The sequence below is a fragment of the Dipodomys ordii genome, unplaced genomic scaffold (genome assembly GCF_000151885.1).
Source record: "Dipodomys ordii isolate 6190 unplaced genomic scaffold, Dord_2.0 Scaffold102, whole genome shotgun sequence".
Classification (NCBI taxonomy): Eukaryota; Metazoa; Chordata; class Mammalia; order Rodentia; family Heteromyidae; genus Dipodomys; species Dipodomys ordii.
Genome location: NW_012267318.1, coordinates 2015467 through 2038720, shown reverse-complemented (window position 1 = coordinate 2038720; position 23254 = coordinate 2015467). Strand labels below are relative to the sequence as shown.

At 38.8% G+C, this 23254-nt stretch overlaps 2 protein-coding genes across 4 annotated transcripts in view; one reads left to right on the top strand and one right to left on the bottom strand.

Annotated features, from left to right (window-relative positions):
* Positions 1-2409, top strand: part of Flt1 (fms-related tyrosine kinase 1) — a 185363-nt gene extending 182954 nt beyond the window's left edge. The window contains exon 30 of the mRNA XM_013027297.1: positions 639-2409. Within this exon, the coding sequence (XP_012882751.1) occupies positions 639-822 (184 nt within the window). The 3' untranslated portion in view covers positions 823-2409. The remainder of the gene's footprint in view (positions 1-638) is intronic.
* Positions 2410-11341: 8932 nt separating this feature from the next.
* Positions 11342-23254, bottom strand: part of Pan3 (PAN3 poly(A) specific ribonuclease subunit) — a 141973-nt gene continuing 130060 nt past the window's right edge. For 2 of the 3 annotated variants that reach the window (XM_013027304.1, XM_013027305.1), the window contains 2 exons: positions 17017-17155; positions 11342-14262 (listed from right to left, as the gene is read on the bottom strand). In XM_013027304.1, the coding sequence (XP_012882758.1) occupies positions 14122-14262; positions 17017-17155 (280 nt within the window). In that variant the 3' untranslated portion in view covers positions 11342-14121. The remainder of the gene's footprint in view (positions 14263-17016; positions 17156-23254) is intronic. The other variant, XR_001175485.1, reaches the window with a different exon arrangement.

Here is a 23254-nt window from a genome sequence, read left to right as displayed (position 1 = left end):
TGTATTTGGAGCTCATTTGAATAATTCAGGATAAGCTTCTCTCCCTAGCACTTGGCCTGTCTTTTGTCACATTAAGGTTGTATTCTTCACACATCCCAGGATTTGACATAGATATTGGCAGGAAGGAAGGGACTTTTTCTGCCCATAAGAGCTATGGTGACCCACAAGTAGGAGAGACTTAATTTCCATATAGATTTGTATTGTCTCAAATTCCATCCCCAGCTACTGGCATGTCTCTTTCTGCCTAGAATCCAAGTAGCACAAGGAAGGCAGTATGCAGTTTTACAACAGGAACAATCTGATCATAGATTGAGATTCCATAAGAGGTAGGGACAAATGACCCAAACAGGAGGAGTGGGAATAGGCACTAGTGGTTCTTCACTGAAATCCTCTAGCTATTCAGATCTGAGGATCACAGCTTGAAGCCAGCCCAGTCAGAAAAAAATCTGTGTGAATCTTGTCTCCAATTAACCAGGAAAAAGCCAGAAGAAGTGTTGAGTATTCACCTTGAGTGAAAAAGCCAAGTGAGAATAAGGCTCCACTACTGACTCACGCACGTGTGTGTGCGCGCGCGGAGTGAGGTTTAGGGTTTTTGAGAAACCCATCTGATTAATCTCTCTCTCTCTCTCTCCCTTTAGCTTGAGAGTTACCGATAAAAGCAAGGAGTCAGGTCTTTGCGATGCCACCAGGCCCAGCTTCTGCATTTCCAGCTGTGGCCACATCAGATCTGTGCATGACAACCTGGAGCCAGGAAAGGAGTTGTGCTGCTCGCCACCCCCAGACTACAACTCAGTGGTCTTGTACTCCTCACCTCCCGCCTAACACTTGACACACACCTTCTTTCTAGAAGCACATGTGTATCCACTCTCCCCAGAAAACTAGTTTCTGTCAGTATTATGCATATATGAGTTTACACCTTTTCCTTATCACAGGAGCCAGCTGCTTTTGACAACTTTAATAGTGCTTTTAAATGTTTTGACTAACAAGAATGTAACCCCAAATAGAGTTAATAGTGACAAGAGAAAGAACACTACTCTCCATCATAATGTTATTCCCGTTAGAGAAACTCTTTCTAAGCCCACCAGCTCCCAAGGGATCAAGGCACACAGGACAGGGGTCAGGAGATGGAAAGGCACTGATTGCTCTGGCAACCTTGGTACCAGACACAAGCAGCACAGGAACTGAAAGGAATCACACACACATTGGCGTAGGCAGTGCCTCTGGAGTTCTCTAGCATGCATGAGAAAGGGAGGGAGAAAGGAAGGAGGAAAGAGAAGGCAGGGGAAGGAGCAGAAGAGGGTTCTCTTGCAGTATCACCTCCATGACCTACAACCCTAACTACTGACAGGGCAGAAAGGAGGCGACATTTCCTGGGTTCTGGAACTAAAGCAAATCTTTAAAAACTACCTATGGGACTGGTTCTATTCCTATATCATGGCTCGTCTTGATTTTGTAGCACTCAGGTGGTACTCTACTCTGAGCCTACCACTGGCTTTAGTGAAATACACTGAGAACCTATTAGAATTGGATGGCCTGATGTTAAGTGTGATGCTCATAGGAAGGTAGGTGAAACCACCTACTGATTCTATTTCAAGTACTGATTTATAGCTAAGACATTTTTTCCTTTAGTATCCCATTTGCACAGCTAGCTATATAGGAAGCTGGAGAGAGTGCAGGTGCAATCATGTACCGGGTTTTCTGTGTCCAAACTAGATCAGATGGAATAAACCCCAACAAGGCAGAGTGCAAACTCCATCAATACTAGATAAAGCAACTAATCCAGGGAGTTGGGACCCATAATGGAGGCAGTCATGTTTTTCTAATGGGGATTCCACTGTCGCATGGAAGGATGTGAAGGATATATAGAAGAACATTAGTCAATGTTTATTAAGCACTTTATATTCCTTGAGAGAGAAAAAAAACAAGGTGATGCAGGATATTATATATCAATGCAAGATATTCCTACAGTTGGGATCTGGCATACTAGTCAATAAACCATCAAAAGAAAGAAAGGCAATTTTCATTGGCTTGGGTCTGAGGATGATAGCAACAGGAAACAGGGTAGAAATAAGGAAACAGGGTAGAAAAAGGAGACCTACTTTCCGTGGTCTTAAAATTCAGTGGGCCCCAAATGCCTACGCTGACTCTGTTGGATATTATCTACACAAGTTGCAGTGAAGAGAGAAAAAGTATCTGCTGAGCAGAGAGCAGTGAACTGCTGTTTCTAGAGAATGCTTTCTGTGAAGCATATCACTTCTCTGTAGAACCTGGACTCTGCGACAGCAGAAAGAAGCCCTCCTTCCCTTTGCACTACACTCTAGTGCAAGGTTCTTTGTAAGACATGGAAGAACCGGGCACCGGTGACTCACTCCTGTAATCCTAGCTATTCAGGAGGCTGAGATTTGAGGATCACGGTTCAAAGCCAGCCCAGGCTGGAAAGTCTGTGGGACTCTTATCTCCAATTAACCACCAGAAAACTGGAAGTGAGGCTGTGGCTGAAGTGGCAGAGCACTTACCTTGAGCTGAAGAGCTCAGGGACAGCACCCAGACCCAGAGTTCAAGCCCCCCGACCAACAACAACAACAAAAAAGACATGGGAGAAGTCAGCATCCTCCAGTGAGACAGTGGGTGCCCCAGGGTGGCTCTCAGGACTCCTTGGCCAGGATAGAAGCAGGTTTCTCCTTAATGAATTAAATTCAACACAGTCAAGTAGAGTCAGAATTGGGGATGGGGAGTAAGAACTCTTGGACCTTTCTCTTCTTTCCATACACAAAAGTTCCTAACAACCAGAAATAACACGACTCAGATAACAAGGATGGAGGTTAGACAGCAAATGAAAGAACCCAGTCCTCTACTTCTTTCAGCTAGATAAGGATCCAACTAGTGATAAGAAGAAAACCTTAGCAATCCTATGATACCTTGAGTTTAATGATCTAATTCTTAATCATTAAGAATCTTCTATAAAAGCCCCTTTCCAAAAGAAACAAAAACCTATTAGGATACTGTTAGAATATATATTCTGCTTCTTTAAAGGAACTCCATCAGCCGAAACAGTGGTACTGTCTGAATCTTGGTGTAGACAGAAAAGTGAGTGGGTCTGATGACATAGTGCTTGTTTATCAAAACATCAAAGCATTGAAAAGCTCTTAATTACTGAACATAATAATAGGACTATTTGCCATTTAAGACAGCATATCAGTCTAAGCCTTATGAGATAACCTATGTGTAAAAGAGAACAGAATGGGAATGAATGCTTGGACAATAGTTTTAGACCAGGGGGGCAAATTTGTCCAAATCTGAAAATGGTTGCTTAGGTCTTTTGAGTCATGCCTTGTTTCCCAGCCTATAAGAATGTCAAACATGAAGTAAATACTTTCCAGCTCCATTTAAATTGATGAAAGGAGGAGGAGCATCTTTTGACTGACAATGGTAGTAACTGTGTGTGTATGTGTGTGTGTACATTGTGCATAATTATTTAAGGAAACTGGAATTTAAAAGTTACTTTTATACAAATCAAGAATATATGCTACAGATATGAGATATGATCTGGTTCTGCCTTCCTAGTTATGATGAATGTATTTTGTATATTATCTTCATATAATAAAAATTAACTTCTAAAAGCATTCACATAGTTTCTCTCCCTGCTTTGATTATAAGTAAAAAAAAACGGGTCATAGATTGTCCCTGGGGGGTGGAGAGAACTGGTGTTCTAGGAGACTTCATTGAATACCAAGTGCATGTGTATGTGTGCACACCCACGCATGCACACACACACACATACACATTGATCCTGAGGCTTCAACTCAGGGCCTGGACACTGTATTTGAGCTTTTCTGCTCAAGACTAGCATTCTGCTATTTTAGCTAGAGCTCCTTTCAGTTTTTTTTTTGGGGGGGTGGTTAATTGGAGAGGTCTCTCCTGACTTTTCTTCCTGTCTGGGCCAACTTTGAACTATGATCCTCAGATCTCTGCCTCCTGAGTAGTTAAGGATTACAGGCATGAGCCACCAGTGCCTGGCAAATACCACTTATTAAGCATGGCACAAGATATAGCAAACAAGCATTGCTAAAGAGAATGCAAAGACAGAACTTTCCATCAGTACGATGAACAGCTGCTTTAAGCAATGGGGACACTGCAAACTACTAATACAAACCAAAATCAAAGTAGGTAGATTGTCCAGAAAACCAGACACTAAAATAAATCAGATAATGAAATAAAGCAAGCCCTAATGAGCACTAGGCAGTGCTCACTCATACTGATAGCAGTGTCCTCAAAAAGAGGCAGTCTTCCCTACACACTAATTTTCTGCTAGTAAACAACACAACTGTAGCATATGTGTATGAGCATACACGTGGATTAAAGGTCATGTGCAAAAAGGCAAACAAATAATGGGCAAAAGCATAAGAAAGAAATCATTCCCCCTTATGACAAATGCTTCAATAGAGTCATCTATTTCGTTTTGTGGGTTACATTCTTGGATGCGAAAAGCCCAGGTGGTAGCTGGTAGCTGGTAGCACATGCCTGAGATCTGAGGATCACCGTTCAAAGCAAAGCCGGGGAAGGAAACTCTGTGACACCCTTATCTCCAATTAACCACCAGAAAACCAGAAGTAGTGGTCTGGCTCAAGTGGTAGAGTGCTTGCCTTGAGCTAAAGAGCTCAGAGGCAGTGCCCAGGCCCAGAGTTCAGGCCCCATAACTGACAAAAAACAAAACAAATCCCAGGTGGTAACTACCAGTATAAATGACCACCATCTTGTCTTAGAAAGTGGCCATCCTTCGACTAGGAATGTGGCTTAGTGGTAGAGTGCTTGCCTAACATGCATGAAGCCCTGGGTTTGATTTCTTTGTACCACATAAACAGGAAAGGCTGGAAGGGGTGCTGTGACTCAAGTGGTAAAGTGCTAGCCTTGAGCATAAAGAGGCCCGTGGGCAGAGTCCAGGCCCTGAGTTCAAGCCCCATGACTGGCAAACAAAACAAGAAAAAAAAAAGCGGCCATACTATCAATTTGATTGACAACACAAGAGGTTAATCTGGAAAAACAACAGAAAGGAAAATGGGCCTACTTTATTCAGGACAAAGGTGAGAAAAGGGATAAAAGCCTAATATCTGCTGGGCTGCTCAGGAGACTAAGCTCTGAGGATCTCAGTTCAAAGCCAGACTGGGCAGGAAAGCCTGTAAGCATGCACGTGTACATGCACACGCACGTACACACACACACACACACACACACACACAGCACGTAAGCATGTGCACGCGCATGTACAAACACACACACACAGCTGGAAGTAGAACTGTGACTCAAGCCTTCAGCACAAAAGCCAGGGGACAGCACCTAGGCCCTGAGTTCAAGCCAGGACTGGCACCAAAAAAAAAAAAAAAAAAAGCCTAATCTCATAATCTCAACAAATTTGAAGAATTAGCTAGGAACTGGTTTCTCATGCCTATAATTCTAGCTGCTCAGGAGGATGAGATTAGAGAATCATGGTCAGGAAAGTCTATGAGACTCCAAAACATAAAAATAAATAAAAGCCAAACTGGAACTGTGGCTTAAGAGGTAGAGTGCTATCCTTGAGCAAAATAGGTCAGGGACAGCAACCAGCCCTGAGTCCAAGCTCCAGGATTGGTACATACAGACAGTAATGAACAGAAGTTAATTGAAGAGGGCAAAGGGCATTTTATCTTCAAGAATCTGAAATTCTCTTAAAATGCTGGTTTTCACAAAAGAGTAAAGGCACTCATTTGGGCAAATGATTTGAAGAATGTTTGAGGAACCAGCATCACATCCGAGTGTTAAAATTTTTCTCATGACTCCGGGAACTTACAGCACATTTGGGAATTTATTTTTTTCTCCCACCACTAAAAAGATAGCCTCATAAGGGTTATTGGACTTTTCAGTACTAAACACATTACCAGATTTGGGGATTTCACATGTCAGGAAAATCTGAAAATTATTCAACACTTAGCCAGCTTTCTATTTTGTGAACTAAAGATATTTAAGGAAGGAAAAAAGAAAACAAAAATCAGCCAGGTGCTGTTGGCTCATGCCTGTAATCCTAGCTATTCAGGACACTGAGATCTGAAGATAGCCGTTGGAAGCCAGTCTGAGTAGGAAAGCCTGGGAACCTTATCTCCAACGAACTAACTGACCCACCCTCCCCGCAAAAAGCTGGAAGTAGAGCTTTGGCTCAAGTGGTAGAGCACTGGCTTTGAGCAAAAAAGGAGTTCAGGGATAGTGCCCAGGCCCCGAGTTAGTCCCAAGATGACAGTGCGTGTGCACATGCACACACAGTTCATATACTGAACTAGACACTATTACTATCCCATTTCTTCATCTGTTGTTCAGTGGGCTATTATAGTTCAACACGTTCTAATTATAATTTCTTGTGCTGTATACTTGTGAACTTTAACGTATGTGCATGCATGTATGTTATTCTTCAGAAAAGAAAAAATCAACTTTTTATAGAATGTCATTTTAATAGGAGGAAAGGAAAAATGGAATTGTGGCTCAAACTGGTAAAGCACTAGCTTTGAGCACAGAACCCATGTCTTGAGTTCAAACCCAAGGACTGGCACCAAAAAAAAAAAAAAAAGAGGAGGAGGAGGAGGCTTGGGATGTAGCTCAGCGTAGAGTACTTGTCAAATACACACCAAGTCCTAGGCTCCATCCCCAGGACCAGAAAAAGAAATAAGCAAACAAATGAGCAAACTAGCCAATGGCTTCTCAGGTTGAAATACACTAACTTTATATTTGAAATACAACCTCCTTACCTGAAAAGATTACATCCAGACAAATCCATCATAAATAAGTTGAAAATGTATTTAACACACCTAACTTACCCACATCCTGGCTTACTGGTGCAGCACAATGTGGTACTGGTTATTTCCTGTGTGGTCTCAGGATGCTGGAGCTGTGGTCAACATTGCTACTCAGTATCTCAAAAGAAGACTAGATTATATATGCTAGCCCCCAAAGATATCCAAATTTAAAGTTCCAAATACACTTTTTACTAAATATGTACTGCTTGTGTGTCATGAAGTAAAAAAAAATTAAGCTGTTACGTGAGGCCATTGTAAGCCAGGAACCATTTGTACCAGCTTTCTTCCCCTATCCCACTTTGTTTTTGTGTGCCAGTATCGGGGCTTGAACTCAGGGTCTGGGTCCTCTACCACTTGAGTCACAGCTCCACTTCTGGCTCTGTGTGTATGTGTGTGTGTCCTTGGGCTTGAACTCAGCCCCTAGGTGCTGTTCCTGAGCTCTTTTGCTCAAATCTAGCACTCTACCATTTGAACCACAGCTCCTCTTCTGACTTTTTGGGTAGTTTTTTCTTTTTGAGATAAGAATCTCAGTGACTCCTAAGCTGACTTTGAATTGTGATCCTCAGATCTTAGCTCTAGAGAAGCTAGGATTATAGGCATGAGCCACCAGAAGCTGGCTTTTTCCTCCATCTTAATTTGCAACTCTAGGAAAGCAATTTTAATGAACAAATGCTATTGAATACATTGGGACTTGAACATCCGCTAGTAAATGCTGTCATTTCAGAGCTTAATATCAACAACTATTCTAAATGCCCTACCTGGCAGAATAAAAATTTGTGAAGCAATCTATGAAGTGATAAGTACATTATTATACCTTTCAACTTCAGTGGGAAAATGAATAAAACTTCAAAAGTACCTGCGCTCACACTCTACCCTCCCTCTGAACGGCATACCCCAAGTACTCGTTTGAGCACATGGCCTCTACCTCTCCTCTATTCAGGATCACTGATCTCTTCACCATCCCTTCCTCCCATTAACACCTTCTTCACTGGACCACATCAACAAGCTGCTACTTTCCTAGCTTACAGAAAAATCTCACCCCTACTTTCTCCTTCAGCTACTTTTCCATTTCTCTCTTCTTTACAGCAAAACTCCCCATGGCTCTTACAAAGCTTCTCAGTCTAGCAATGAAACAGGACAATGCAATGTCTCACTGAGATTGTCTCTGTACCAATCAGACTTGACACAATGGCAGCTGACCCTTATTCCTGAAAAATGCCTGCCAAACTTGGGATTGTAGGACATATCCCTTTCTTGCTATGTCACCGGCTGCTTGTGTCTCTGGTCAGCTTTGCCTCTCCCTGTACCTTTGGAATGTTGCTCTAGGAAGCCTTGGGATCAGCCCTTGGAGCTTTTCTGTCTGTACTAACCCTGGGCATAAGCTCAACCAACCTCTGAGTTAAAAATTGCATTCATGTAATCATTCCTATGTGCAAACCAGGCTGTCCTAAATTCACATGTACATCATATATAAACCTATGTCTGACTGCCATTTCCTCTCAATGCTCTGATGGTCTGTAGTTTCCAGAATGCTGCTCCAAAACCTTCCACCCACTTGACCTCTTTGGCAATGTGGCCTTCACCCCCACGCCCAGGTTCTCTTCCCCTACAATTAGAGCTAGCATCACTTGTAACCATGTAATGAGGCAAAGTCATACTTCATGACTTGGAGGTCAGGCCAGAAAATAGCATTCACATGCATTCACTGGTGTTCTACCCACCTCTCAAGGCAATCATTCTTTAACGATCACAGGCCAGTGCCAGGTTTGAAGCCCAACATACACAGGAAGGGTTCTAATTGTGTCTACTCTACATTCCACTCTAGCCACTGGAATTTAGCAGCTTAGAACCCAAATACAGCCAAGATTAGCCATCTATTTCTACTGCACCCCATCCAAACCAGACCTATAGAATCCAAGGAGCTGTGATTGGAGATGTTTCACAAATAACCAGAACACACGTGTAATTTCAGGCCCCAATCTAAACCCTTCTGTCTTGCTATACTCATCCTCCCTGCCTTCCTCCAAGTTTTTTCTCTCTCCAAGTTTCAACTAGGCAGAATCTTCCCTCCTGACTGCACAAAGTCAAAACCTTACAAGTCATTTCCCTGCCCCTTTCATCTAATTAGTATATCCCAGTCTACCCAGAACCCAACACTTCCTCTCTGCATCACCCTAGCCACACAGCTTTCTGACCTTGTCCCCCTTCCACTGCCCTGACATCTCTTTAGGCTGATGTTCATACAATGCTCCTCTTTAAGTATTGTAGCATGGTCCTCTCTTGTTCAAAATCCCTTATCGTCCTCTTTCCCTAAGGGTGTAGCTAAAATATTTTCAGTGGTCCACAGGTCTCTATCACCCCAAACTTTGAGGTCACTCTTCCTGTTCTAGCTATAGTCACTCCCTTTGTTTCCCCCAAAACATTCCTGGCACTTCCCTCAGTGAACACCTTGTCCTCACTTATTCTTGGCTTCTTACTTCCTTAAAATCTTGTTCAGCTATCCTGTGAGGACTACATCCCAGACCACCCCTATTAACTTATACCATCACCACCAACCACCACCTTCTCCATATCTACAAGGGCAAGATGAAATGCAGGAAGAACAGGAAAATGAGAATCACAGATATTTTTATATAGATTGCCCTGGAGGAGTATCTATGAAAAAAAAAAGCTATGGAGCCTGGCACTGATGGATTATGCCTGTAATGCTGGCTACTCAGGAGGCAGGGACCCCAGTATCAAGGTTTCCAGCCTAGGAAAGTCTGTGAGACTCCAGTTAATCACCATAGAGCCATGAGTGGACAAGTACTTCAAATAGTAAGGCCTTCACAAAAGCTCAGGGATAGAACCCTGCTAAATGCAGCCCCAGGACTGACAGACACACACATATAGTCATCCATTATCTGGAATTCACCTTCAACTGTATCTAGCAACACCATCCATATCCTTTACACTGCTTGGTTTTTTTGTTTTTTCTCTCATAACCATTATTACTGTTGAACATACACAGATGTACCTCAGGACCGAAGGGGAATTTGCTCCAGAACCCACCTCCTCATGGGCATCAAAATCCATAATGCTCAAGGTGTCACCTTTACCTTGAACTCTTGTACATTCTCCTGCATGCTTTAGATCAACTCCATAGATGACTGGAAACACCTAATACAATGCAAATGCTATGGAAACAGTTGTTACACTGCAGTTTGGGCAATGACAAGAAATGTCATTATGTGTTCAACACAGATAAAACTTTCCCTTAATACTTTCAATATGACATTAGTTGAATTTGAGAGCATACAACCATGGGAACCATAGATGCTGAAGGCCAACTGCCCTTGTCTTTTCACTGGTAGAAATGGAAGCAGACCTTCTATTGTAGTCACAGAATTTCCATTGCTTCCTAAAACTATGCCTGACATACAGTAAACAAACCAGTGAATATTTAATGAATTGTTAAATCCTAAGTCAACTGTGGCACTGAGGTACTGAAGAGACTAACCAGGATCACAGTTCTAAGTGGCATAGTCAGTATTCAGAGTCAGGCTGTCTTATTCCTATCAGCTGGCTTGTTTTAAAGACACAGGTTTAAGCACTTGTCTTTTATACTCTCTCTCCCTGCTGGCAGTTTTTGTAGAAGGAGATTTTTGTTCTTAGTCCTTGCTAAAAGCTTAAGAACACAGTTTCCAAGTATTCAGAGCACAGGAGGAAAAAAAAAATGACAAAACTGTATAATCACATTTATTACTGTACCTAGCTTTAACATTATTTTTCATATGTTGTCCTGAGATATTCCAAGCTAAGGGGCCTCCAAACATACCCTCCATTCCAGGTATATTCTCTTTCCTCATGAACCAATAGTGGGCATTTTGATAATCCTCCAAGTCCACAATACCTTTCAATTTCTTTCTACACAAAACCCTCTTGCAGTGCTTTCTTCTCTGCCATTCAGCAGTCCTTTGGTTGGAAACAGCCCCATGTTAATCAAACTACCTCTGCTTACTTTTGATTAATCCTGTACTGCATTTACCTTTTCAAATGTATAGGCATTTCAAATGTATAGTGGGAAAAAAAACTACTACCCACAAGGAATGAACGTTAATCCTTCTATTATGACTGTTTCTGGAGAAAATGGGGGAGAAGAGTGTCTCTCATCTACATGGCACATTAAGTACGGAATCACAGACTAGTAGGTGGAGCCCTTACCTAGCCTGTATGAGCAGGCTTTGGGTTCCATCCTCTGAACTGCAAAACAAACAAAGAGGGACTAGCTACATGTCATCCCTCCCTTTCACTTAAGTAGTGTTTTTTCTCTTTGGCTACATGTAAACCTTGTATTATGTGAAAGCATTTATAACTTAAAATATTTTGTAAATCTCTGTATCTGTACTCTTACTGCCTAAAACTGGACACAGACGATAAAGAGGAAACAATTACCTGATAAAATGATTAAACAAATCTGTCATCCAAAGATAAAATTCCTGTCAAGTATCATTTTGTTATAAACTGGTACCAAAAAAACTACGTTTTATCTCTGTAATTCTTTATTAAAAATACTGCTGTACACATAAAGACTGAAAACAGGATTAAAGATGAATAACACATATTGGGATCTTGACGTTAGAACTTAACATACTGGTGCTTTTTAGGGAAGTTGTTGACATCCGCATCACAGAACCAAGGTCAAAAGCAAAATACAAGGGTACCCTCAAAAATATTTACAATGAAGTAAATACATTAACAGAATTTAAAATAAGTACAGGACCAGGGTGCTGTCCCAGGTACAAAAAATTGAAATGACCAACGTCACATGATTTCAAAGGTTGTCCTTTCTGTGCTTTTATTTGTCATAACAGGAAGCTACAGGAGTTTTATATTAATTTGACTATTTTCAGGTATTAAAATCTTCCTATGGATTAAAGACTTTCAGACAACCTCTTAAATGGAATTACACTATGGAAAAGAGGATTCCCCAAAAAACACCTAAGCAGAACTGAGAATTCTTTTGAAAACCATTCCCAATAAAAACTAAATGAAAAATAAATATAAAACAAAGCTAAAAAAATATGCATTACCTGACACCAAGTGTTTTCTGGCTGACAATATTTATGCAACGAAAACATATCAGCTGTCTATCTTTCATATTCAAGCCAAGTCCTGAGGTTACAGGGGCCAAAGCAAACTAGAGTTTGTGGTGCAGACGTTCTCGGGTTTGCAGAGGGAAGTGTGCTGGTCTATGCAAAGTGAGAGATTCAAGCCCTATTTTGCCCCTGCCCATCCTTAGCTTTCACAAAACATTGGTCCACAAATTAAAATTTTCAAAAAGTTCCCAGACCCCAAAACTATAATAGATGATCCCCCTTTCATTTTCAAAGAAAACAATATTGGAAAAAATCTCCAGCCCGCTTATAAATTAAGCATTTCATATTTCTTCTAGAATACAAGTAGTTCTTTTTTGTACAAAAGAATTACAATATGATTTGTCAAAAAACATATAAAAAGACAGCTGCTCTTTCTCAAATACATGAGCTAATGATAAAAGACTTTTGCATGTTAATGTCTCCAAGTTCTTGCTCCTTTTACATAAAAAAGAACATTATGGTGGCAAATGTTAATTATCCTTTGAATATGGAACATTATGTTCTTTTAAAATCCATCCAGATCAAATGCAATAATTGATTTTCTTGTTAACTCAACAACTGATGCTACCAAATGTGGACGCAACACCCTTGTTAAACGTAGGAAGTATGTCTCTAGTCTTCAGAGCTTTCAGGTGAAGAGAGGTGCTTTTTCTTGATGTAAATCTCAAGGCAGAAAAAAAATCATTTTAAAGCTTATAAAAAGTGGACAGAGAAATACTAAAAACTTCTCTGAAATATCAAATATGTATAATTGTTAAAATTGAAGACAGTAACATCAGTTGCAAGTGCTTGGGAGCCTGTCCTGACCTTCTGAGTCTCCACACTTTCTTCATAGTTGCATGGTGAGCACCCAGTGCTAGTAAAACATTCAGTGCTGGGAAAGGAGAGAGTCTTCATTACTGTTTTTTTTTTTTTTTAAGAAAGAATATTCCTATGTATTTGGCAGTCTTCAGTATCAAAGTATAGATATTTCACTAACTAGAAATTCCACGAATACCCAAGTTTGGCGACAACTGCATGTCCAAATAGTAAGAAAGTTACAAGGAGGAAAATTCCAAACTTTTGAGATGGACTTATTCAGGAAGATCCTGCAGAGTTATCAAAAGTACTATTACTTTGGGCTAAGCAGTGACTGCAAAGGCACAGCAGATCATTATATCTCCAGATTCAGGCTGTAAAATGTCAGTAAGCTCTTGATGCCAGACCACTGCTGTGTTTGGTTCACTTCCAAACAGTGTCTCTGTATCCAGTGTAAAGTACCATTATAAAGCTGTGGTTCAAAGAACAAAACTTTATACAAAAAAAAGCAAACTGGAAATAACCTGAAGTAATATTATCTCCTGAACTTTAGGCCTTTTAAAACAATTTCTTCATTTTTTTCTATTAAAAATTGCATAAATGTAAATTTATCTGTTGAGTAGGCAAGCGTCTGCTTAAAAAAAAAAGACTCTGGGTGAAATCTGAGCAAAGAGCTATATATACTCCTTCAGTTAATACTTATCGTTATTCAGAAAAGGATTTCAATCTAATAAGGGAATTCATATCCAACAAATTCACTGATATTTCTCTTTGTGTGTTCTTAAACACAAAACAAAAAAATCTCAACTTGAACTAACAGTGGGTGGCATATGGAGCTTGCATACAATACTCTTACAAGAATTATGCAATATACTGCACTTCTATGAATTATTTACCTGGTCCATTATGTCATTCAGGGCAACCCAACACCAAAAGAGCAAATTCTGCATCTCCCAGTGGCAAAAATGCTGCCCAATATTGCTTCCCCAAAATGTCCTTGCAAATAGTTTCCCTTAATAAGTATACAACGTGGCAAAAGTTCAAAGATCAGAAAAAAAGTTTTTAAAAATTAAAATTAGTGCATATACAAGTGGAAAAAACCTAAGTAGGGAGCATCATCCACTCGATGGCGCTCCTTAATCTGAAATTAATTCTTCACAGACTGAGCCTCCAACGGCAGCCAGAGCTCTTGGATAAGTGAGACATTCTTCCTTTCAAGTAACAGTGCACCTGACTGAAGTGCAAGCAGCTTTGCTCCTCTCCTGTTTGTTTCCCCATGCAAAAGGAGATGATGAGAACAGTTCAGCTGTAGTGCAATTTGCTGCTGGTTAAGTTCCTCAGCCACATTGTGGATATGTTTAGAAATACTACAACTGACCATTTGCAGCTGCAATCAGTTCCTGAAAAGTATTTTCAAAACAGCGCTTTAAGTCACTGTATGTCACCACCAGTACACTCTTCTCATCTCTGGAAATCAGGCTTATTTTTTCTGGCACACCAGCATCTAACTGAAACAGACAGGTGCACAAAATATGAAGTTTATCTCATGTGGAACTAAGTTGACTTTATCTTAGGACAACATTTGAAAACAGGAATTAAAATTTCTCACATTTGCTTTCAGATATTCATGTATATACATATATTTATTGCATAACTAGTTAGTATGTGCACATTTTCAACTCATGTTTTTCAAACAATTAAAGGTAAGTCATTAATTTTTCATATATACACTTTTGTTATTTTCTCTTATATAAATGACAGTTTACGGTTGAATTACCTCTTCTATTGCAATTTGGTAGCACTATTTCTGTAAGGTCTTTATAAAACATAAACACTAAGCCTGTCTAGCAAATTACATTCCCTGTTAATTCTACTTAACTTTTGTGAGTTTTCAATATACTTTTTCTTTATTTCACTCATTCATTAAGACGTTTAAAATACATACAGTGGAGTATTAAACTTTCAAAACATTCTACCTGTTCATTTGTTATTTCTGCAAAGTAAGCTTATGTGAAATGTTAATTTTTAAAATAATCAATATGATCATCTTTTCCATTAAATTTATTACACTTTTTAATCACTTCAGTTAGGGGTGGTGGTATATGCATGTTATCCTTGCTACTTAGAAGAGACTTGTATTGGAAGACGGCGGTATGAGGCAAGTCTGGGCAAAAAGTTTGTGAGACCCACATCTCAATCAATAAAAATCTAGGCATTAGGCTAGAGGTATGGCTCAGGAGGAGGTAGAGTACCCACCCATCTGCCAAGAATGAAACCCTGAGTTCAATGCCAGTACCACCAAAAAAAAAAGGGCAGGAGTTAGGGGAATGGTGGTACAAGACTGTGATTCTGGCCCTGCAGGAAGGAACCCAGTCCAGGCAAGCCAGGCAGAAAGGGAAACCCTATCTCAATAACCAAAGCAAAAAGGCTCTGAGTTCAAACTCTAATACCAGATACACATACATCACACTTGGGATTAGGAATTATTTACTTCTAGCTATTTTATGATATGTATGATTTTCTTCAAAATGTTTCAATTGTTCTAAATTCATTAAATAATCTACTCTTGCTTCCCTTAACTATACATGACTTATCCACCAATTCCACTTGTCATCATTAATGTTAGTTCTACTTATTTTTGACTACTGGTTCTGTCATATTTTTGGTGCTAAAGACACTATATTCTAAAATCTGATAGAATTATTTTCCATTCATTACTCTCAAGAAAATGTTTCCCTTTATGAGACATAAAGGAAGAGTTAACATGTAAATAACAGATTAGTTCAATGGCACATATAATTTTGTGCTGTTCACAATAGTCTCTTTAAGTTTTACAGACATTCAAAACAAGACTAAATGCAACAGCACGTTTCCCTTGAAGGTACAACATACTGCATTAACAGTTCTAAATCATGCACTGTATGGAGTAGGGTACTTATAATCATGTAAGGAACACATAGGCCAAGATTCTGTAAATAGTTTCTATAAAGGCCAAATAGTGTTTTAGGTTTGGAGGATAACATATAGTTTCTGTCGTGCATTATTTTCTTTTTTTTTTTACCCACCCTTTAAGGAGTAAAACATTCTGGGGATGGGAATGTGGCTTAGTGGTAGAGTGCTTGCCTAGCATGCATGAAGCCCTGAGCACAATTTCTCAGTACCACATACACAGAAAAAGCCGGAAGTGGCGCTGTGGATCAAGTGGTGGAGTGCTAAACTTGAGCAAAAGAAGCTCAGGGATAGTGCCCAGCCCGAGTTCAAACCCCAGAACTGAGGAAATGGCAGGGGCACTAAGAAGAAAACATTCTTAGCTTTTAGGCTAAATAACAGACTATGGAGTGGATCTTTCCACTGAACATAGTTTTACACCTAATCCTCTATGTGTAGATTATGATTTACTACTGATGAACAAGTTCTTACCTCTGTAATTCACAAGAAACAGTGTTCTTTTCTATGAAAATTGTATTTCTCCTATCACTCTCAGAAATTAATTTGTGTTATATGTCACAGTCCTGGCTGTCCCTCAGATTTTGGGCTCATGGCCAGTGCTCTACCACATGAGTCACAGCTCCACTTCTAGCATTTCTGGTGATTAATTGGAGGTAACGAGTTCATGGACTTTCCTGCTCAGGCTGTCTTCAAACCCTGATCATCAGATTCAAGCCCCTAAATAGCTAAGATTACAAGCATGTGTCAAGGGCACCTGGCTTCAAATGATTTAAGTTATCTCTCCAAATCATTTAATCACCTAATTTACTATCTTTAGCAATAGGGCCTACCAATGTTACCAGTTTTGTGTTCACTGCAATATCTGAAGTTAACGATAAATGAGTCAGTAATACTAAATATGACAATGACAAAAATAAAAGGATTAATTTTCTAAAGGTATTGAAAAAACAAAATGATTTCCATTTATCTATTCATTGTCCCAATAATTTTCTCATTTATTGTCCTATTTGGTGTAATAAAATTATGAAAATGAAAACAGTGTAAAAGAGAGGGAAAACAGTTATTTTGTGATGCTCCATCACAATGAGAAGGAATACAATAAAAAATCCTGGAATTATTCCCTCAGGTATTAAACAAAAAAATCCTTCCATTCTAGAATGACGTTATTTTAGAAGCTATCTTGTAGATTTTAGTACAAGTACATCCTGATTTCTTAAGTATTTTAGTATGTGTGCAAGATGTAACTCTGTAAGTTGTAGGCAGCATCGTGATGTTTAATATTCAGATATGTTTAATATTCAGATACAAATTACCTTGTTAAGACAAGAAATGATATGACTGAGGTCAATCCAGGGAGCACCCGCTTCTGTGACCTGATGAAAAAGATGATCCCTAAAGAGTTTCAATAGATAACGATCTCCAGTCTCTGACCAGGTTGGATCCTTCTGAAACCTGAGGGAAGGTAAAATTTTACTTCAGTAATCCATGGTATGTGTCAAAAGGCCAAGTTTACATTTCAGACTCAAGCAGTTAATTTTTTCCCAATAAATAAGAAAAGTTTTGTGTAGGTTTTTAAAAACTAATCTTGCTGAGCATTACAATTCTCAATTTTCAAGGACAGTCATTGCCTCCTTATTTCAATCCTTATCATTAAATAAGCTATGAAAACAGAAAAAAGTCTCTAGATGTTTAAGACTGAGTTTATAAAAGAACATTCTATTTTCTTCCACCCTGTAGGTTATAGAGGGTAGAAGTTTTTCCCACCTCACTATGAGCTAAGAGAAAAAAATGTTTAGAGGACATTAAAAAAAGAAAAAAAAAACTGGTAGATTCTGGTTCCCTGCCAGTTCATGTGAAGGCTACAAAGAAGAACTAGAGAACCAGATGGCCACTTTTGGTATAGTGAAGAAACACATGTTATTTAAGTATTCAAAAACTGTAGTAAGTGCTTATTTACATACTATGGAAATAGAGATATAATATAGAACAGAAACACACAAAGAGTTCATCTGTAAGGGCAAGTGTTATTTTCCAGAGGAATAGTAGCTGTTCCTCCTAGAGGAAGGAGGATCCTTAGAGAAACTGTTATTTGCAAAGAACAGCTTGGAGCACTGGAGAAACTTAAGAAAAGGAGAGTATGTCTAGGTAGATAGAGCTGGGACAGCAAAGAGGGGGAAAAGAAAAGGTGTCAACACAAAGGCAGAGAGAAGAGAAGTCAGGGCCATGGAGATACCAGAAAGATAAAGAAGAGACTATAAAATTAAAGGGGGGAATAGAGAAGATTTGAAGCAAGAAGTAGAGACAACATTATGAAGCTTTACGTCATGTTTAAAACCTGACTCGTATTCATGGTTTTGACACAAGGTCACTTTAAGGTAGCTTAAAATACATTCATTCGCCGGGCACTGGTGGCTCACACCAGTTACTCAGGAGGCTGAGATCTAAGGATCACAGTTCAAAGCCAGCCCAGGCAAGGAAAATCTGTGAGACTCTTCTCTCCAATAAACCACTAGAAAACCGGAGGTGGTGCTGTGGCTCAAGCGGCAGAGCGCTCGCCTTGAGCTGAAGAGCTAAGGGACAGCTCCCAAGCCCAGAGTTCAAGCCCCATGACCGACCAAAAAAAAAAAACCCAAACAAACAAAAAACATTCATCTTTGCTTCCTTTCAAAACCTAACTCAACAATAAATATGTACAAAAGGATACAAACACAAGGACAAAGGAATCAAAAGAAGCACAAAATTACCTAAGACATGGAAATTTATTAAGTGCAAAGCATATGGGATAAGTAGTATGACAAAACTGAACTCTAATTAGTATAGGAGTCTGGAAGGGAGAAAGCAAGACATACTAGTGATATCCAAAACCTGCTGGTTATTTGGAGCTACTTCAGGTACAGGTGTGGACTGAAGCGTGACTCACTAGAACTTCCCCCCACCCCATCTCTCCCTGCAGAAATAGGGCTCCAGGAGTCATGAAATGGAAAAGCAGAAGAGCAGAGGAGTGTTAGGTGAGACATTATTCAAAAAACACTTTCCCCTTCCAGACTCAACCCGACCATTTGTGGTTGGATTCTTTACAGAAGGGGTCAATCTGCAAAAAGTAATGACATCTGGGAAGCTACTAAAAACAAAAGTCATACATATTAATATTACACTGCCATATTTATTAACAAAGAAACTAACATTCTGCATTCTGTACCCTCACAGAGCTTCCCATTAGCTCTTAGGACCTTGTCCTTAATAGCAAGAGATGCTCAAGTGACGTAAGTCTTGAAGAGATAACATAAAATATAATACAACACTAATAAAAAAGGGATAATAAGAAGTTGGAACATTACTAATCTGGGGTACAAGCATTAATGGGAGAGAAACAAATAAGGAAGGGAGGGAGAATATAGACTATTTTATCTGCCATGAAATATTTTATATACACGTGAAAACAAAATTTTATTTACATGAAAATATTTTATATACATGTGAAAATACAACAAGACAACTTGGTAAGACTGGTTTAGGGAGAATGAAAGGATGAGAGAATTGTAGAAAGGATTATAATCAAGAAGTATTGTATATATAAACTGATATCCTCAGGGAAGTAAAAATTCTATGGTATAAGATAAACAGTAAAGTTGCTGGAAACTAAGAATTTGATAGCAGACTTTTTTTGATAGCACTTAGGACCTTTATTTTGTTTCTGTTAAACTTCGGGCTTTGCACTTGAGCCATTCCCATAGCCCTATGATAGCAGGAATTAAAAACTCCTAAGGAGGGGCTGGGAAGGTGGCTCAGTGGTAGAGTGCCCCATGAGGCCCTGGGTTCAATTCCTCAGCACCACATAAGCAGAAAAAGTCGGAAGTGATGCTGTGGCTCAAGCGGTAGAGTGCTAGCCTTGAGCTGAAGAGCTGAGGGACGGCGCTCAGGCCCAGAGTTCAGGCCCCACAACCACCAAAAAAAAAAAAAAAAATACCCCAAAAACAAAAAAACCAACTCATAAGGATTAGAAACAACTTTTGGGCTCAGAGGTAGAATGCTTGCCTTGCATGCATGAGGCCCTGGGTTCGATTCCTCAGCAACATATTAACAGAAAAAGCAGGAAGTGGCGCTGTGGCTCAAGTGATAGAGTGCTAGCCTTGAGCTGAAGAGCATAGGGCCAGTGCCCAGGCCTAGAGTTCAAGCCCCACGATGGACAAAAAAAAAAAGAAAGAAAGAAAAAAGAAACAACTTTAATTCTAAAGAAAATTAGATAATGCCTAAAAAGTAGAACAAAAGAGACGAATGCCAGTGGCTCCAGTGATCCTAGCAATTCAGGAGACTGAGATCTGAAGATCACGGTTCAAAGCCAGCCTGAGCAGTTAAGTCTCTGCTCAATTAACCACAAGAAAACTGGAAATGGTGCTGTGGTTCAAAGTGGTAGAGAGCTAGCCTTGAGCAAAAAAGCTCCAGACAGTGCCCAGGCCCTGAGTTCATCAAGCCCCATGACTGACAACCACCTCTTCCTCCACTCCCCACCCCTCTGCCAAAATATATGTAATTATTTGCAGATAACACTATGTATACCTGGAAACTTTGAGAATCTATTGAAAATTATTCAAACTTCAATCTATGAGAGCACTAAATTATAAAAATCAATTTTCATGTACACATGTTAGTAAGAAGAGAGAATAAGAAAAAAAACCCTAAAAATAAAATTCAGAATGCTGACTATAAAAAACTAAAACACTACTGAAAAATACACACATATAGATCAACACATTAAATCATATATCATGAATTTTGTTGAGACAATTCAACACCTAAAATTACAAATGTTCGACGTTTATTGTGATATATAACAAAAATACCACCAGTGATTTTTTTAAACAAGTGGATTTGAAATTTATACACAAAATTAATTGGTTTTAGAAAAACAATGGCATAACACACAACAGAAGCTGAAAAGTGCACTACTGGATGTGAAAGCTCTCATCCACAAATAGTGCAGATGAGGTACGACTGCCTGTAACAATGGGAGAGGCCTAACAATGACTAGGCTATGTAATAAATAGTAAGTAATAAGTAGTTGTCTAGTGGAAAAACACTGGATTCTTATTTTACATTACCTAATCCCTATATAAATATATAAAAAAGTTAATATGGAACAATGAAATCACAAAAAACCATGAAATTCCTTTATGATTTCAGAGTAGAAAAGACCTAACTATGACCAAAAACCTAGAAGCATAGGTCTGATTAACATATACAATGCATAGGAAAAAAGTACTTGTGTCAAAAAAAAGGAAAAAATAGCTCTCTCTCTCTCTCTATATATATATAAGTAAATTAAATCTCTCCAGCTCCTCTTCATCATCAATACACAAGCAACTCAATTGAAAAGAAAATCAGGCAAATAATACTGACAGAAGAAAAACAGAAATGGAGTAAAACTATAAAAAGATACTTAAATAGGCTCCTTAATAGCATATATGATTACATTTTTCCATATTAGGTCATTTATAAAATCTACTTTCTTCTATATAAATCAAGTATTGGGTGAATATCCAAGTCAGTATATTTTTATTTCATGCAAAAATTCCAAGTTATAATAATCCAGAAAAATTGGAATATAAGCAGCATCCTGGAAAATCAGGATAAGCAGGATGCCTGTGGCTCACAACCATAATGCTAGCTATTCAGGAGGATGAGACTTGGAGGATAATAGATAGCAGAAAAGCCAGAGAGACTCCATCTCCAGTTAAAACAGCAAAAAGCGAGTTGGAGATGTGGCTCAAGTAGTAAGTAGTAGAGGCCAGATGGAGCAAGAAAGCAAAGTGAGGCCATGAACCCTCTAGTTAAAGCCCTGGTACTGGCACACACATATTATAATCAAATCTTGAAATGTATATATGGGCATAAACAATTGTTTTCCTTTTCCCCATCCCTGGTTTACTTCCAAGAAACAAAGGTTCTTCAGTTCAAGATCCTCACTTCTTAGTGAGACTTCAGATATTAAGTTTTCCATATCATACACAATATTTCAAGACAGTAATGCAAAAATGCATACCTTATCAGATTCAATCAGTATATCACCATTTTCCCTATAAAATGATAACCTAGGGCTGGAAATGTGGCTCGAGTATTAGTGCTAGCCAAGAAAGTAAGCTGAACAGGTGTGAGGTCCTAAATTGAAACCTCAGTACCAGAAAAAATATAAATTTGATGAAATGATACTTTAATTTTCTATATCAAGGAAAGTATTGATAGTTCTATAATTCCTGTAGACTTTCCTCCACTTCTTCTCATCTAGAATTTTAAAGAAAATACTGTAACAAACTTATCAGGATCTTAAGCCCAACCACAACTTCTAGTTCTGCAATAAACTACTTTTTGGGTGGGGGGAAAAACAGTATATTCAAAAATAAAACAAGACCAAAATTCAATTTCTCACATATCAGACAAAAATGCAAAAATTTCAAAAAAAGTATTATTGGTAAGGTTTTAGGAATTCACAACTTTTTGCAATATTTTTGAAGTTACAGCAACAGATCACTAGTAATCTCAACTAACTCTATCATTATGCACCTAACTAAAACTCCCTATTTGTTTATACTAGCAAAACTCTGAAAACAACCTAATGCCCATTCAGAGAACTTTACAAACAATATAATGACCACAAAGTATAATGAGTAAACATACCACAGCCAGTATGAACAAAGCAGCTGCAACCTCACTTTCTAGATTTCAGTCCTGGTTCATATATTAACTAATTATGTGACCTAGAACAGACCATCTAATCTATGCCCCAATTTAGCTATTAAGTGGAAATAACAACTATAATAATAAATACATCCATCACAGGTTGTCATGAGATTTTTTTTCTTTCTTTCTTTTTTAATTGTGAAAATACTGAATAGAGGGGTTACAATTACATGGGCAAGATAATGAGTACACTTCTTATCAAGCATTGTAGCCTCCTCCTTTGTTTCCCCTTCCCATCCCTTCCCATGAGAAGTCATATTAATAAACTATTTAGAATCTTGTTTGACATATTGTTCACATAGCCTTTTTATTTATACAAAAAGATTTCTAAAGTATACTACTGAAACACAGCAATATTTCTATTTTATATAATTTCCATTTTAAAAGATTAGATAGGAACATACAAATAAGAACATACACTCTATATATATATATATATATATATATATATATATGGAAAACTGAAATTTTAAATTAGTATTAGTGGGAGGTTAGTAGGGTGACTGGGGAATATCAGGTTTGAAAAAAAGAGACTTTATATTTTTCACCCTAAACCTTTTCTTTCTAAGGTCTTTGTTCATATAAAAACCTATCTAAGCTGGGCACCAGTGGCTCATACCTGTAATCCTAGCTACTTAGGAGGCTGAGATCTGAGGACCACGATTCAAAGCCAGCTGGGGCAGGAAAGTCTGTGACACTCTTTATCTCCAATAAACCACCAGAAAACTGGAAGTGGCACTGTGGCTCAAGTGGTAGAGTGCTCTCCTGCAGCTGAAGAGCTGAGGAACAGCACTCAGGCCCAGAGTTAAAGCCCCA